General features: G+C 42.9%; 1 protein-coding gene across 1 annotated transcript; it reads right to left on the reverse strand.

The window, feature by feature from the left end:
• Window positions 1-5,511: 5,511 nt before the first annotated feature.
• Window positions 5,512-8,844, reverse strand: LOC123443282 (E3 ubiquitin-protein ligase SINAT5-like). The gene is made up of 3 exons (XM_045119613.1): window positions 8,470-8,844; window positions 6,276-6,662; window positions 5,512-6,105 (listed from the first exon to the last, which is right to left on the reverse strand). The coding sequence occupies exons 1-3, from the start codon at window positions 8,704-8,706 to the stop codon at window positions 5,746-5,748; spliced, it is 984 nt and encodes a 327-aa protein (XP_044975548.1). The 5' UTR covers window positions 8,707-8,844; the 3' UTR covers window positions 5,512-5,745.
• Between the last annotated feature and the right edge of the window lie 2,414 nt (window positions 8,845-11,258).

Here is an 11,258-nt window from a genome sequence, read left to right on the forward strand (position 1 = left end):
ATAAATATATAAACCCCCGGAAATAACCCGATATCAGAAGTTACGCAGTCGCAACTCTTTGTATCGATGAAAAACCAATCTGTAGACGTTCCGGTACCCTGCAGGAGAGGGGAAATCATCTCTGGTGGCCATCTTCATCATCCATATGGCCACCATGATGAGGAGGGAGAGTCCACCTTCGGGGCTGAGGGTTTGTACTAGTAGCTATGTGTTTAATCTCTATCAATCTCGTGTTCTTGAGATGGCACAATCTTGATGTATCACAGGCTTTGTTAATATAGTTGGACCATATGGTGTTTCTCCCTCTCTATCTTGTTGTGATGAATTGAGTTTTCGCTTTGAGATTTCATTTTATCGGATTGAATAATTTTATGGATTTGAGAGCACTTGATTTATGTCTTGCTATGAATAACCATGGTGAAAATGGGGTATCATATTGATTCACTTGATATATGTTTCGGCACTCAACTCGTGGATTCCCGAGGTCACATTGCGGTAATCTATGCATAGCGGTTGATGCACGTTCTCCTCTTTGTTTTTGCGATAGAAATCTTGGGGCACTCTTTGAGGTTCTTTGTGTTGGGTTGAGTATTATGAATCTGAACTTTTTATGGTGTTATTTTAGTACTAACTCTTGGATAGATCGATCGGAAAGTATAACTTGTTATTTTAGTACGAACTCTTTGAAAGATTGATCAGAAAGAATAACTTTGAGGTGGTTTCGTACCCTACAAACAATTTCTTCTTATGTTCTTCGCTATATAGGAACTTTGGAGTGATTATTTATCACATGTTGATGGATTGTTATGTGATCCAATTATATTAACATTGTTGAGAGATTACACTAGCGAAAGTAAGGACCCTACGCCTCATTTTCAAGCATTGCAATACCGTTTGTGATATGTTTTATGAATTCCTACCTTGCTGTTTTTTATTTTTTTTATGATTATAAAAATATATTTCTACCATCGATATTACACTTGTATCACCATCTCTTCGCCGAACTAGTGCACCTATACAATTTACCATCGTATTAGGCGTGTTGGGGAGACAAGAGACTCTTTATTATTTGGTTGCAGGGATGTTTGAGAAAGACCATCTTCATCCTACGCCTTCCATGGATTGATAAACCTTTGGTCATCCACTTAAGGGAAATTTGCTACTGTCCTACAAAACTCTGCGCTTGGAGGCCCAACACGAGTCTACAAGAACAAGTTGTGTAGTAGACATCAAGCTCTTTTTTGCCGCCATTGTCGGGGAGGTGAGTGCTTAAAGGTATATCTTTAGATCTTGCAATTAAATATTTTAGTTTCTTGTTTTTAGTAGTTTGGTTTTATAAAAGAAAACTACAAAAAATGGAATTTAGGTTGCCTCATTTTCTTCGTCTCCATAATGTCTTTCATGAAAACGATGGTTCGGAAAATTGTGCTCAATTGCTAGAGGAACAATTTATGAAAATGCTTAATGTGAAACCATTGAATGATGAGCATTATAGCAATATTGTTGGTATGAATTCTAAGAATACCCATGATGCTAATGATATGCAAAGCCAAAAGCTTTGGGATGTTATGTTTGATGAAATGATATTTTTTATCCCCCAAGTTTTGATGAGCAAATTTATTATGATGAAAGAATGCCTCCTATTCATGATGATTATATTGATGAAAGTGGGTTTTGAAGAGTGTCAATTCTCGATACTAATAATCCACTATTTTGGAGGGTGTTGAATCTTTTCATATTGATAAAAGTGGATTTGGAGAGGCCATGACTTTATTTAGTGATGAGTCCACTATTTTGGAAGAGGTTTCAATTTTCTATGACAAAAAAGTTGCTATCTATGATGATTATTGTGATGACATGTATGCTATAAAGAATAATGATAACCATGAGACTTGTCATCATGATCATTTATTTTGTTGAGTTTGCTCCCACTATTAGGAATGAGAAGAAACTTGCTTATGTGAAGAGTAGTAAAAATTATATGCTTGTGGATCATGAAAAGAATGCTTTATGTGATAGTTATATTGTTGAATTCCTTCATGATGCTACTGAAAATTATTATGAGGGAGGAACATATGCTTGTAGGAATTGCAATAATATCAAGTTTCCTCCCTATGTGTTCAAAGTTTTGAAGTCATGCTTGTTTTGCCTTCCTATGCAAGTTGAATCTTGCTATAATAAATTGTTTGCTTGCAAAAACCCTATGCATAGGAAGTGTTTTAGACTTAAATGTGCTTGCCATGTGATTCACGATGCTCTCTTGCATGCCTCATTTGCTACTTTTATACGAGCATCATTGAAATCATCATGCCTAGTTAAAAGACATTAAAGAAAAGCGCTTGTTGGTAGACAACCCAATATTTATACTTACATTTTTTGAGTGTTCACATGATTAAGCTATTGTACTAATCATGTTTTATAGCTTTTATTTCGGTAAACCTTAGGTCATCCACTTGAGGGAAATTTTCTACTGTCCTACAAAACTCTGCGCTTGGATGTCCAACACGAGTCTGCAAGAACAAATTGTGTAGTAGACATCACTACGTGTCGGCTGGTGGATCTTTTTAAAAGATCCGCCGCCTTGCAATATGCCCGATCAGGCGGAGTGAGCGACCGAGTGTCACCTACCGTTGCAATAATGATTGTGTTGCGGTACTTTTATGTGATATGAGTCATGTTGCAGAATTTTTGTAAAATATAGGTCAAGTTGTAGATTTTTTTGCAACAGAGGCCTTGTTACAAGTTTTTTTACAACAGAGGTCATGTTGCAATTTGTTTCTCAATAGCAGTCTTGTTACAATTTTTTTGTAACAAAGGCCTTGTTGTAATTTAATTATTTTGTAACAAAGGTCATGTTATAAAATTTTTTCTTGCAGCGGAAGGCTTGTTGCAGAAACAAAATATCATGGAAGTCAGGTCCATCACATCACGTGAGACATGTGGCGTGCAGCCAAGGCGACGGGTGCGAGCATGATAATTCACTCGCTCATCCATGTCATTTCCCATTTATTATAGCCTACTCGATTATAGTAACTCAGCCATCCATTCGTCCTTCTCTCGTCTTGCAACCAATAGCATGTGGGCTGCTGTGACACCCCGCCTCGGCGATGATGCAAAGAGAAAACTTGCGTTTGTAGCACGGACACAACCGCGATCGCACCCGCGCGGCAACCTCACGACACCTCTGATGTTGCGGCCCCGACGAGGGCAGTGCTGGCCACAGTCTCGTTGCATCCCTCGCCCACACAACAATGACGGTGCTACATATGTTGGAGGGCTGCCGAGCATAATATGCGGTAACAATGACGTGGTAGGAGGCACCACTCCGGTCATCGTATGTCGCATGACGGTCATCAATGATGCTCTATTGCAACTTCATGGCAACACTGTGAGACGCTTGCAAAGCTACAACGAAGCACCGCGGCTCCGGCGATGCTCCAATGGATCTCCATGGCAGCACCGTGTAGCGCAGCAAAAGCCCCAAGGCAAGCACCGACGGTCCCTCCGGCGATGCTCCATTGCAGCACGCTCTCGAATCATCGTCGGACCGTCGAGCGTCGAGGTAACATGACTTGCACCAGTCGTGGATGGGCTCCGGCACGAGCCCCGCTTCACATAACAAGCGGGCGTCGGTCCCTCGCTGCACCGGCTGCCTTGCAACAACTCACACACGCCGTGTTGCTTTGTAGCAATCAACGCCAATGAGGATGCCCCACATCTTGAGGCAATGACAGATGCAGTCTACATCAGTTGCACCACCAGCGAATACTGCATCACAATCGTCGTTGAGTGCTACATCATGTGTCACCATTGCCGTGAGCTGCCTCGAAGCATTCGTTGCCGCCGTCATGTGCCAGCATCGCCGCGTGCTACATAGCAGCAACCCCCGTAGCCGCCACGCGCAACATAGAAGCAACTATCATCTCCGCCACACACTATCACCGCCACCCACTGCGCAACCGTGCTCCACCGATGCTGCAAATGATGGCTGTCGTCGGCGCTCTCATGACAGAGAGAGTGGGAGGTTAGAGACGAAGAAAGAGAAATGCATTTTGGAGAAGACGAGAAACTGGCGGCTCACGGATGCTGGTCTCCAGGAAGATAAGGTCGGTGGTTGGTGGGCCATGAGAACATGGTTGTCCTTCCAAGCCGACTCATGCGAGTCTACATGCGAGCGAAGCGCGCCGTACAATCGAGTTCGGTCGGACGTTTCGCGACGCGGTTGACGCAGCGAGGAATCAGACAGTTTAAATTAAATGTTTTCCTTTATTATATGATAGAGAAAAGCTTAGATTGAGCCATCGGCTCAGTGAGGTTACTCGGTTGAAACCGATTCGGTCCAGTTAGCTTAGATTAAAAATGATTTTCTTATCAAGTAATTACATCCCCTAAAAAGGTTAAATAATTTCAGGAATTTATTTTGGAAAATAATATTCCAAATCAATTTATAAAAATAGTTCATCTTAAAAGATGGCATGGGTATTTTTCATCCATTTAGTGAAAGACGTTTGTACACATCTACATGGGAGGAGGATTTTTGTTATCATGCTAAGTCTACAGCTCTACTGGAATTTTTGACTGTTGTAGGATCCTCCTGCCAGCAAGCCTCTCTCCAGTCTCATTTTCTCACTTTTATTTGAAGTCTTAACACTTTTGGAGTTTTTTGATTTTGACTTTTTTTTCAAGAGCCTCTAACTTGTTCTTTTTTTAACTTAGAACAAACAAAAACTAATTAGGTAGAAAAGGAGCGAAAAAAGATCTGTGGATTAGACTCCCTTTCTTTTCAAGGTTTGTATTAAAAATGCAACACCATGTTCTGACAATATGTGTGTAATGCATTGTATGACCCAGAATAGGTCATATTCTTTATTATGCTACCTTTTCCAGATAATCGGTGGCTATTCACAGTATCACCTTAACACCAAAGAACTCTCACCTTGACACCAAAGGAGAGTTCGACTCAATGCTCTATTTCTGTCTTAGTGAATCCCAATTCGTAGCCAAAAAGATATCTCTGTCAGCTCCTAACCCTCGCTCTCAAGACTCAATGTTCTATTTCTGTCTTTAGTGAATCCCAATTCGTAGCCAAAAAGATATCTCTGTCAGCTCCTAACCCTCGCTCTCAAGTCTCCACGAGGCTCTGGTCTGCCGTTTGAGACACATCGCCCGTCTTGATGAAGACATTAACGCATTACTTACGTCACTAATCTATCAGATAAGGTTATCCTAGAGCAAAAGTCCATTAATCTTAAATGAATTATAAGGTGCAAAGTGCCCGAGTCAATCTGTCAAATGTCATGTACTTAACATCAGTCTCAGTCTCTCCAAGTGCAAAGGCTAATCCAAATTGCTGGTCTCAATGCATCATCATACTAGGCCGCGGTCCAGTCCAAGTTATGGTTTAAGGCCTGACGCCGAAATTTGCTAGCGCTATAAAATACTAACTCCAGTTACCCTCTAAAGCTGCGACTGATTTATGTAAGTCAGTAAGAATGCAGTTTACTTGAGACATGACTGAAGGCATCAGAGAGCTTGATGAGCCAACCTGTAATAAGCCGTGGGATGCCATATATACAGGGTTTACTTTACAAGGTCATTCTACCCTTCTAATTTTGCTCAACAAAGACAAAACCATGAAATGTCGCCTCAGACCATATGATAACAGTAGGGCATGGCGACGGGATAGGCGATATCATGCCGAATGATATCGAATCCGTTTTTTTGAGGATTGTGTGCTGCTTGTGCTTAGCTACAGAGAATTGGTACGCAGGCGCCATCCGGGGTCTGCGTCTCCTTCCAGATCCGGCCAGTGATCCTTAGCTTCAGCTCCTTCCGGTCGCCCCCTGAGAAGAACAATGCCATGTTCCTCTGAATCAGGAGGCCGTCGTGGCTGTCACGCACCTTCCGGTGGCTGTCCCGGACGCTCCTGGGGGTGCCCTCCCATACCATCTTCCTGCCATTGGCGCCGACCTCGAGGCTGTAACTGTAGTTCCGCGCCTCATTCTCGTCCCCCATGAAACGCAGGAAGGCCATGTACACTGGTGCCATCCCAAGCTGGAAGGCCTCAAAGTGCAGGCAGAAGTACTGCCCAAAGCAGTGAAACACCTACTCAAAATATACCAAACAAATGCGTCAAAAAGAGTAGATTTGAAATGTAGATACAAGGTTACGTTACTTGTCGTATGAAGAACTACTCTGTAAGAGGGATGATCTTATATCCAGGTGTATTGCACTAAAGTTAGACGAGAGGAAATATTCTTGCTATAAATACTTACTGTCAGCATCCAGGTGGCGTTTTCGACTTCTCTTGGGTTGGATTTGACGTATCTATGGTTGAATGTGCAGCCACTGTGCATATCGACTTTGTGGTCATCCCTCAAATGGTTAACAAGGTAAGGAATATCACCGGTCACAGAACACTCAGAACCAGCATAGGGGCAACTGTATGGTCTAAAGCTGCACATCGCTTCATGCTTTATCTTGCTGTAGTATGGGAAGATTTCTGGGCAACCCAAGGAGTAGTACTTACAGGGAAGCTCAAGCGATTCGGCTACTTTCTCCAGTGCCAAACACCTGATATCACCGAGCTCTTGTCGGCAAGTAGGGCAACGGTTGTGTACCCTAGCTTTGCATGTGGAACAAAGAGTATGTCCATTTTGGCACTGTAAATGCAGTCGCATAGATTAGAGTCGTGCCAAAAACCAGCACTACATAGTACTCCCTCCGTCCCAAAATAAGTGCCGCAAATTTAGTACTCCCTCCGTCCCAAAATTCTTGTCTTAGGTTTGTCTAGAAATGGATGTATCAAAATACTAAGGCCCTGTTTGGTTTCAATAAGTCGGGTGACTTATAAGTCAGGTGACTTAAAACCAGTGACTTATAAGTCTGTTTGATTTGTCATCTGACTTATAAGTCACCTTTCCATGCAAAAGTGGGTGACTTATAAGTTTTAAGTCGGGGTGGAGCAACTTATGACTTATAAGTTGGGGTGACTTATAAGTTGGGTCTGTTTGGCAAAATAAGTCACTTTTTACACTTTTCAACTTATAAGTTGGTGACTTATTTGGAACCAAACAGGGCCTAAAACATGAGTAGATACATTCATATCTAAACTAATCTAAGACAAGAATTTTGGGACGGAGGGAGTACTAAGTTAGTACTCCCTCCGTCCCGGTGTATAAGTCATTCGCGTAGTTCTAGGTCATCGATTTGAATAATTAAATATGTGTTATATGTCATGAAAAATATATCACTAGGTTTCTACACAAATGTAGTTTCTAAATATATATTTTTTTGTCACATATGAAACATATTTAGATAGTTAATTATCGACCTAGAACTACGTGAATGACTTATACACCGGGACGGAGGTAGTAGTACAAATTTAGTACTAAAGCAGCGACACTTATTTTGGGGCGAAGGGAGTACATGTGATTCTTCAGTTCAACACAATTACATCCCTTCAACAAACAGCTACATCTGCTATTACCAATACTCTTCCTCCTGTTTATTTTGATAACCACATATGTGATGCCAAATTGCTTACATGTATTCAGCATGTACTTGCTTAAGGATCAAGATATCAGTATCAGCATGAAAATCTTCTCATTGCATGGCTACATACTACAATACATATGTTCATGGTTGAAAACAGAGTTAGATTTGCTACCAACTCACACGCTGATGACTGAAAAATATAGTTTTTCTTTCTCCTTTTTACAACTGTGACTATATTCTGGATCCACCAAATGAAATAAGCAGTTCGATTCTATAGGTTTAATGTAGGAATTTCTACCTCCAAGTGTAGTAATAGATTAGTTTCATACTGTATGCACTACTGATCCCACATTAAATATATCATCCAATGAAAGACCAAGGTGTTATTTTTACCATTAGCTATGCAAAAGACAAGTTCATTGACATGTACTCCACTTAAGGGCTGATTACATATCCAGAATCAAATAAATAAAATAAAAAGGGATAATAAAACAAAGATAACGAGGTTTGAGATTGCCCAACTCCCACAGTTTATTAGTCATGCCACACCAATTTCTGTTCAGGATTGTACTCCAATTTTTGCAAGCTACGTAGAAAGTATCTAATACTAGCATGCTTGTCTGCAAGACCCTGAAATTCTACCTTTTCTTAAGCCTCTACATGGCAGGAAAGGATCACCGGAATTCCGAATGAACAAGAACGATGATAATACAAGGAATACGCTATTTTCGTTTGATTACGGCAGAGCACGTCACCGAAATCCCAGCATATGTGAAATGGCAGACAATTCACAAGCACAATTCTCTACACCAACATCCCCAAAATTCGACACTGGCTACCCAATTGGAAACTATGAATTTCCCAAACCCAGATCCCCATTCGAACCCAAGAATCGGCCCCTGTCCCGAAGCACACCCGGCACATAGCACGCCGCGCCAGAATCAAGAAGGGGGTGGGGGGAAATCAAGAAACCTGGTGGATCGGCGGGTACATGGAGTTGGTGCAGACGGGGCACTCGAGCAGCTCGTGCACGCTGCTCCCCGGCGCGACGACGCCCCCCGCGCCGGCGGCGGTGCCGCCCTTGGGGTAGGCGGCCGGGCGGGAGGAGGCGGCGACGAGCGCGCCGTGAGGGTGGAGGGCGAGGCCGACGTCGTCCGCGTCCATGGCAGCATCGGGCAGCGAGAGGCACTCGACGCTGTCGACGTCCATGGCGCGCGCCCGCACGCCCGCCTCAGCCCGCCGGCGAACAGCGGGGCGCGATCCGGGCTCCGGCGTGTGGGGGCGGGCCTGCGGGGGGCCGCGCCTCCGGCGCTTTGTGGGGGGAGGCGGGGCGGGGCTCGCGCCGCGGATTCCGGGGGGTGGGGGTTGGGGTGGGTTGGGATGGGGGGCGGTCTAAGAAAAGCGCGGAGGCCCCGGGCAATGAAGCGGCTCGACCGCACGCGCCAGCGTTCGCTCTGGGATTAGGGAGGACGGAGGGAGGCTACGGCTAGTGCTATTATCGCTGCTGCCGTGCTGTGCCTGCCTCGCGGTGTGGCAGCAATGATTTGTGCTGCATGGCAGCCACGTCTGTTCTCGCTTTCTCTTGTTGCCATGGCACCATGTTGCCACTATCTTCAGTTCAAGCTTGCTAGTTGAAAAAAGGGTTTCGGATTTGTTGGCACGGTCGACGGAGGTGAGGATTAGGGGACACACATGTCTAGTGGGTGTGAGTTTTCCAACTCGGGATCGTGTGGGATACCGATCCTTCGGACTTCGTTTGTTTTTATCAAGTGCATGGTAATTACCTCCTTAGCCTTGACATAATACTCCAATTATAGCTCAATTCGGTGATGACATCCCCCTTTTCGCCCTTGATAGTAAGTTCAATTCGTGTGAAATGTATTCCATGATAAGGATTTTCGAATGGAGAATGGACCCTCAGCTTCTACTTCGATCAAAGCAAGAATCCAACTTTATTGTGATGTTTAAATTAGGCATACGATGCGTAGTACAAAACAGAGATGTATGGCCATAATACTGATATGAATTATTATTTGGGTTCGACTATATCACATCTGAATGTAAGGTTTATAGGATAATACCTCATGTTTTTTGTTAAAAACTGGTCCACTTATTCGTCATGTCGGGATCGAACCTACGTTGGCTGCGTGTCCACAAGTAAAGCTAGCCACCCAAACTAAGCTTGATTCTTATGTTGTACTTAATTCGGCTTATACAAGTTTGCACATAATAAAGACGTATCTTGGTGCATGTGAAAGCATAACTTCTTTCTATGTGGTTTTGGTAATTAACAATAACATATTAGTTCTTTGAACTAATGAATTTATCAAGTATATTTCAGAAAAGTTTCATGAATGGATTGGCTAGGAATTGTGAGAAGGATTCCCTAAGATGCAAAGAACTCTTATTGGCAAAAGCTTCAAGACTCTACATTTTTGTCTTATGTGAGCAATCATAATTGAGTCCTTAGAAAAGTCAATACTATTAAAAGGGGATGACATACTCATGACGATCTTCTTGCTCAAGTGCTTAGAGATATGCCACTAAAAGCCTCAAATAAATTCACACACAAACCTCTCTTCTAAACCCTGAACACCAAATTTGGTACCACCAAGTATTTCACTTCGGTCTCACCGAGACTCAGCCTATGCCAAACCCAAGCATCTCGGTAGAACCGAAAAGCAGCGACCAACTTGCTAGAGTCGAGATTTCGAGTTTCAGAATTTCTGAGATTTCATTTTCGGAACCTTCGAAGTACTAGAGTTGTCTAGGTAAAGCAGAATCGGTCTCACCGAGATGTTTCATTCGTTCTCACCGAAAAGCCAAAAGTCAGGACATTTTGCACTAGTCGGTAGAACCATATTTTAACTTTGGTTTCATCGAGTTGGGTAATAATGTTGTAACAGTTGGATTTTTGGATATGGCTATATATACCCCTCCATCACCCTCTCTTTCACAGAGAGAGCACTCAGAACGAATCTACACTTCCACCATTCATTTTTTAAGAGAGAACCACCTACTCATGTGTTGAGATCAAGATTCCACTCCTACCATATGAATCTTGTTTTGTAGCCTCCTCGAGTTATTTTCCACTCAATCATCATGTTCTACCAAACCAAATTCTATGAGAGAGTGATTGAGTGTTGAAGAGGCTATCTTTTGAAGCACAAGAGCGAGGAGTTCATCATCAATACACCATCTATTACCTTTTAAAGAGTGGTGTCTTCTAGATTGGTTAGGTGTCGCTTGGGAGCCTCAAAATCATGTGGAGTTGAGCCAAGAAGTTTGTAAGGGTAAGGATATTTCCTACTTCGTGAAGATCTACCTTGAGTGACACAAGTCCTTCCTAGATGTAAGCCATAGTGGAATAGACAAGGTTGCTTCTTCATGGACCCTTCGTGGGTGGAGCCCTCCATGGACTCGCACAACTGTTACCCTCCGTGGGTTGAAGTCTCCATCAATGTGGACGTATGATAGCACCACCTATCTAAACCACGCCAAAAATCTCCGTATCTTCATTGTGTTTGATCTTCCTAACCCTCCTTTTATTTACACCTGCAATGTAATTACTTTCTGCTGCAAAAGTCATAGACTTGCACGTGCAGGGTGTGCTAGATTTGGTATAATCTCTAAAACTTGCCAATCGATAAAACAAGGAAAAGGTTAAGTTTTAATTTGGTCAAGTAGTCTAATCACCCCCTATAGACATACTTTCGATCCTATAGGTGGTACCAGAGCTTTGGTCTCTATTGCATTGGTTT

Source organism: Hordeum vulgare, chromosome 3H (genome assembly GCF_904849725.1).
Source record: "Hordeum vulgare subsp. vulgare chromosome 3H, MorexV3_pseudomolecules_assembly, whole genome shotgun sequence".
NCBI classification, from domain to species: domain Eukaryota; kingdom Viridiplantae; phylum Streptophyta; class Magnoliopsida; order Poales; family Poaceae; genus Hordeum; species Hordeum vulgare.

What these genes read in the sequence shown, in the direction of transcription:
- LOC123443282 (XM_045119613.1), bottom strand. Translation starts at nt 8,706, where the DNA reads ATGGACGTCGACAGCGTCGAGTGCCTCTCGCTGCCCGATGCTGCCATG. An exon ending in TGTACCCGCCGATCCACCAG is followed by an intron (nt 6,663 to 8,469) that starts GTTTCTTGATTT and finishes CTGCATTTACAG; the next exon opens with TGCCAAAATGGACATACTCT. An exon ending in ACGCCACCTGGATGCTGACA is followed by an intron (nt 6,106 to 6,275) that starts GTAAGTATTTAT and finishes TATTTTGAGTAG; the next exon opens with GTGTTTCACTGCTTTGGGCA.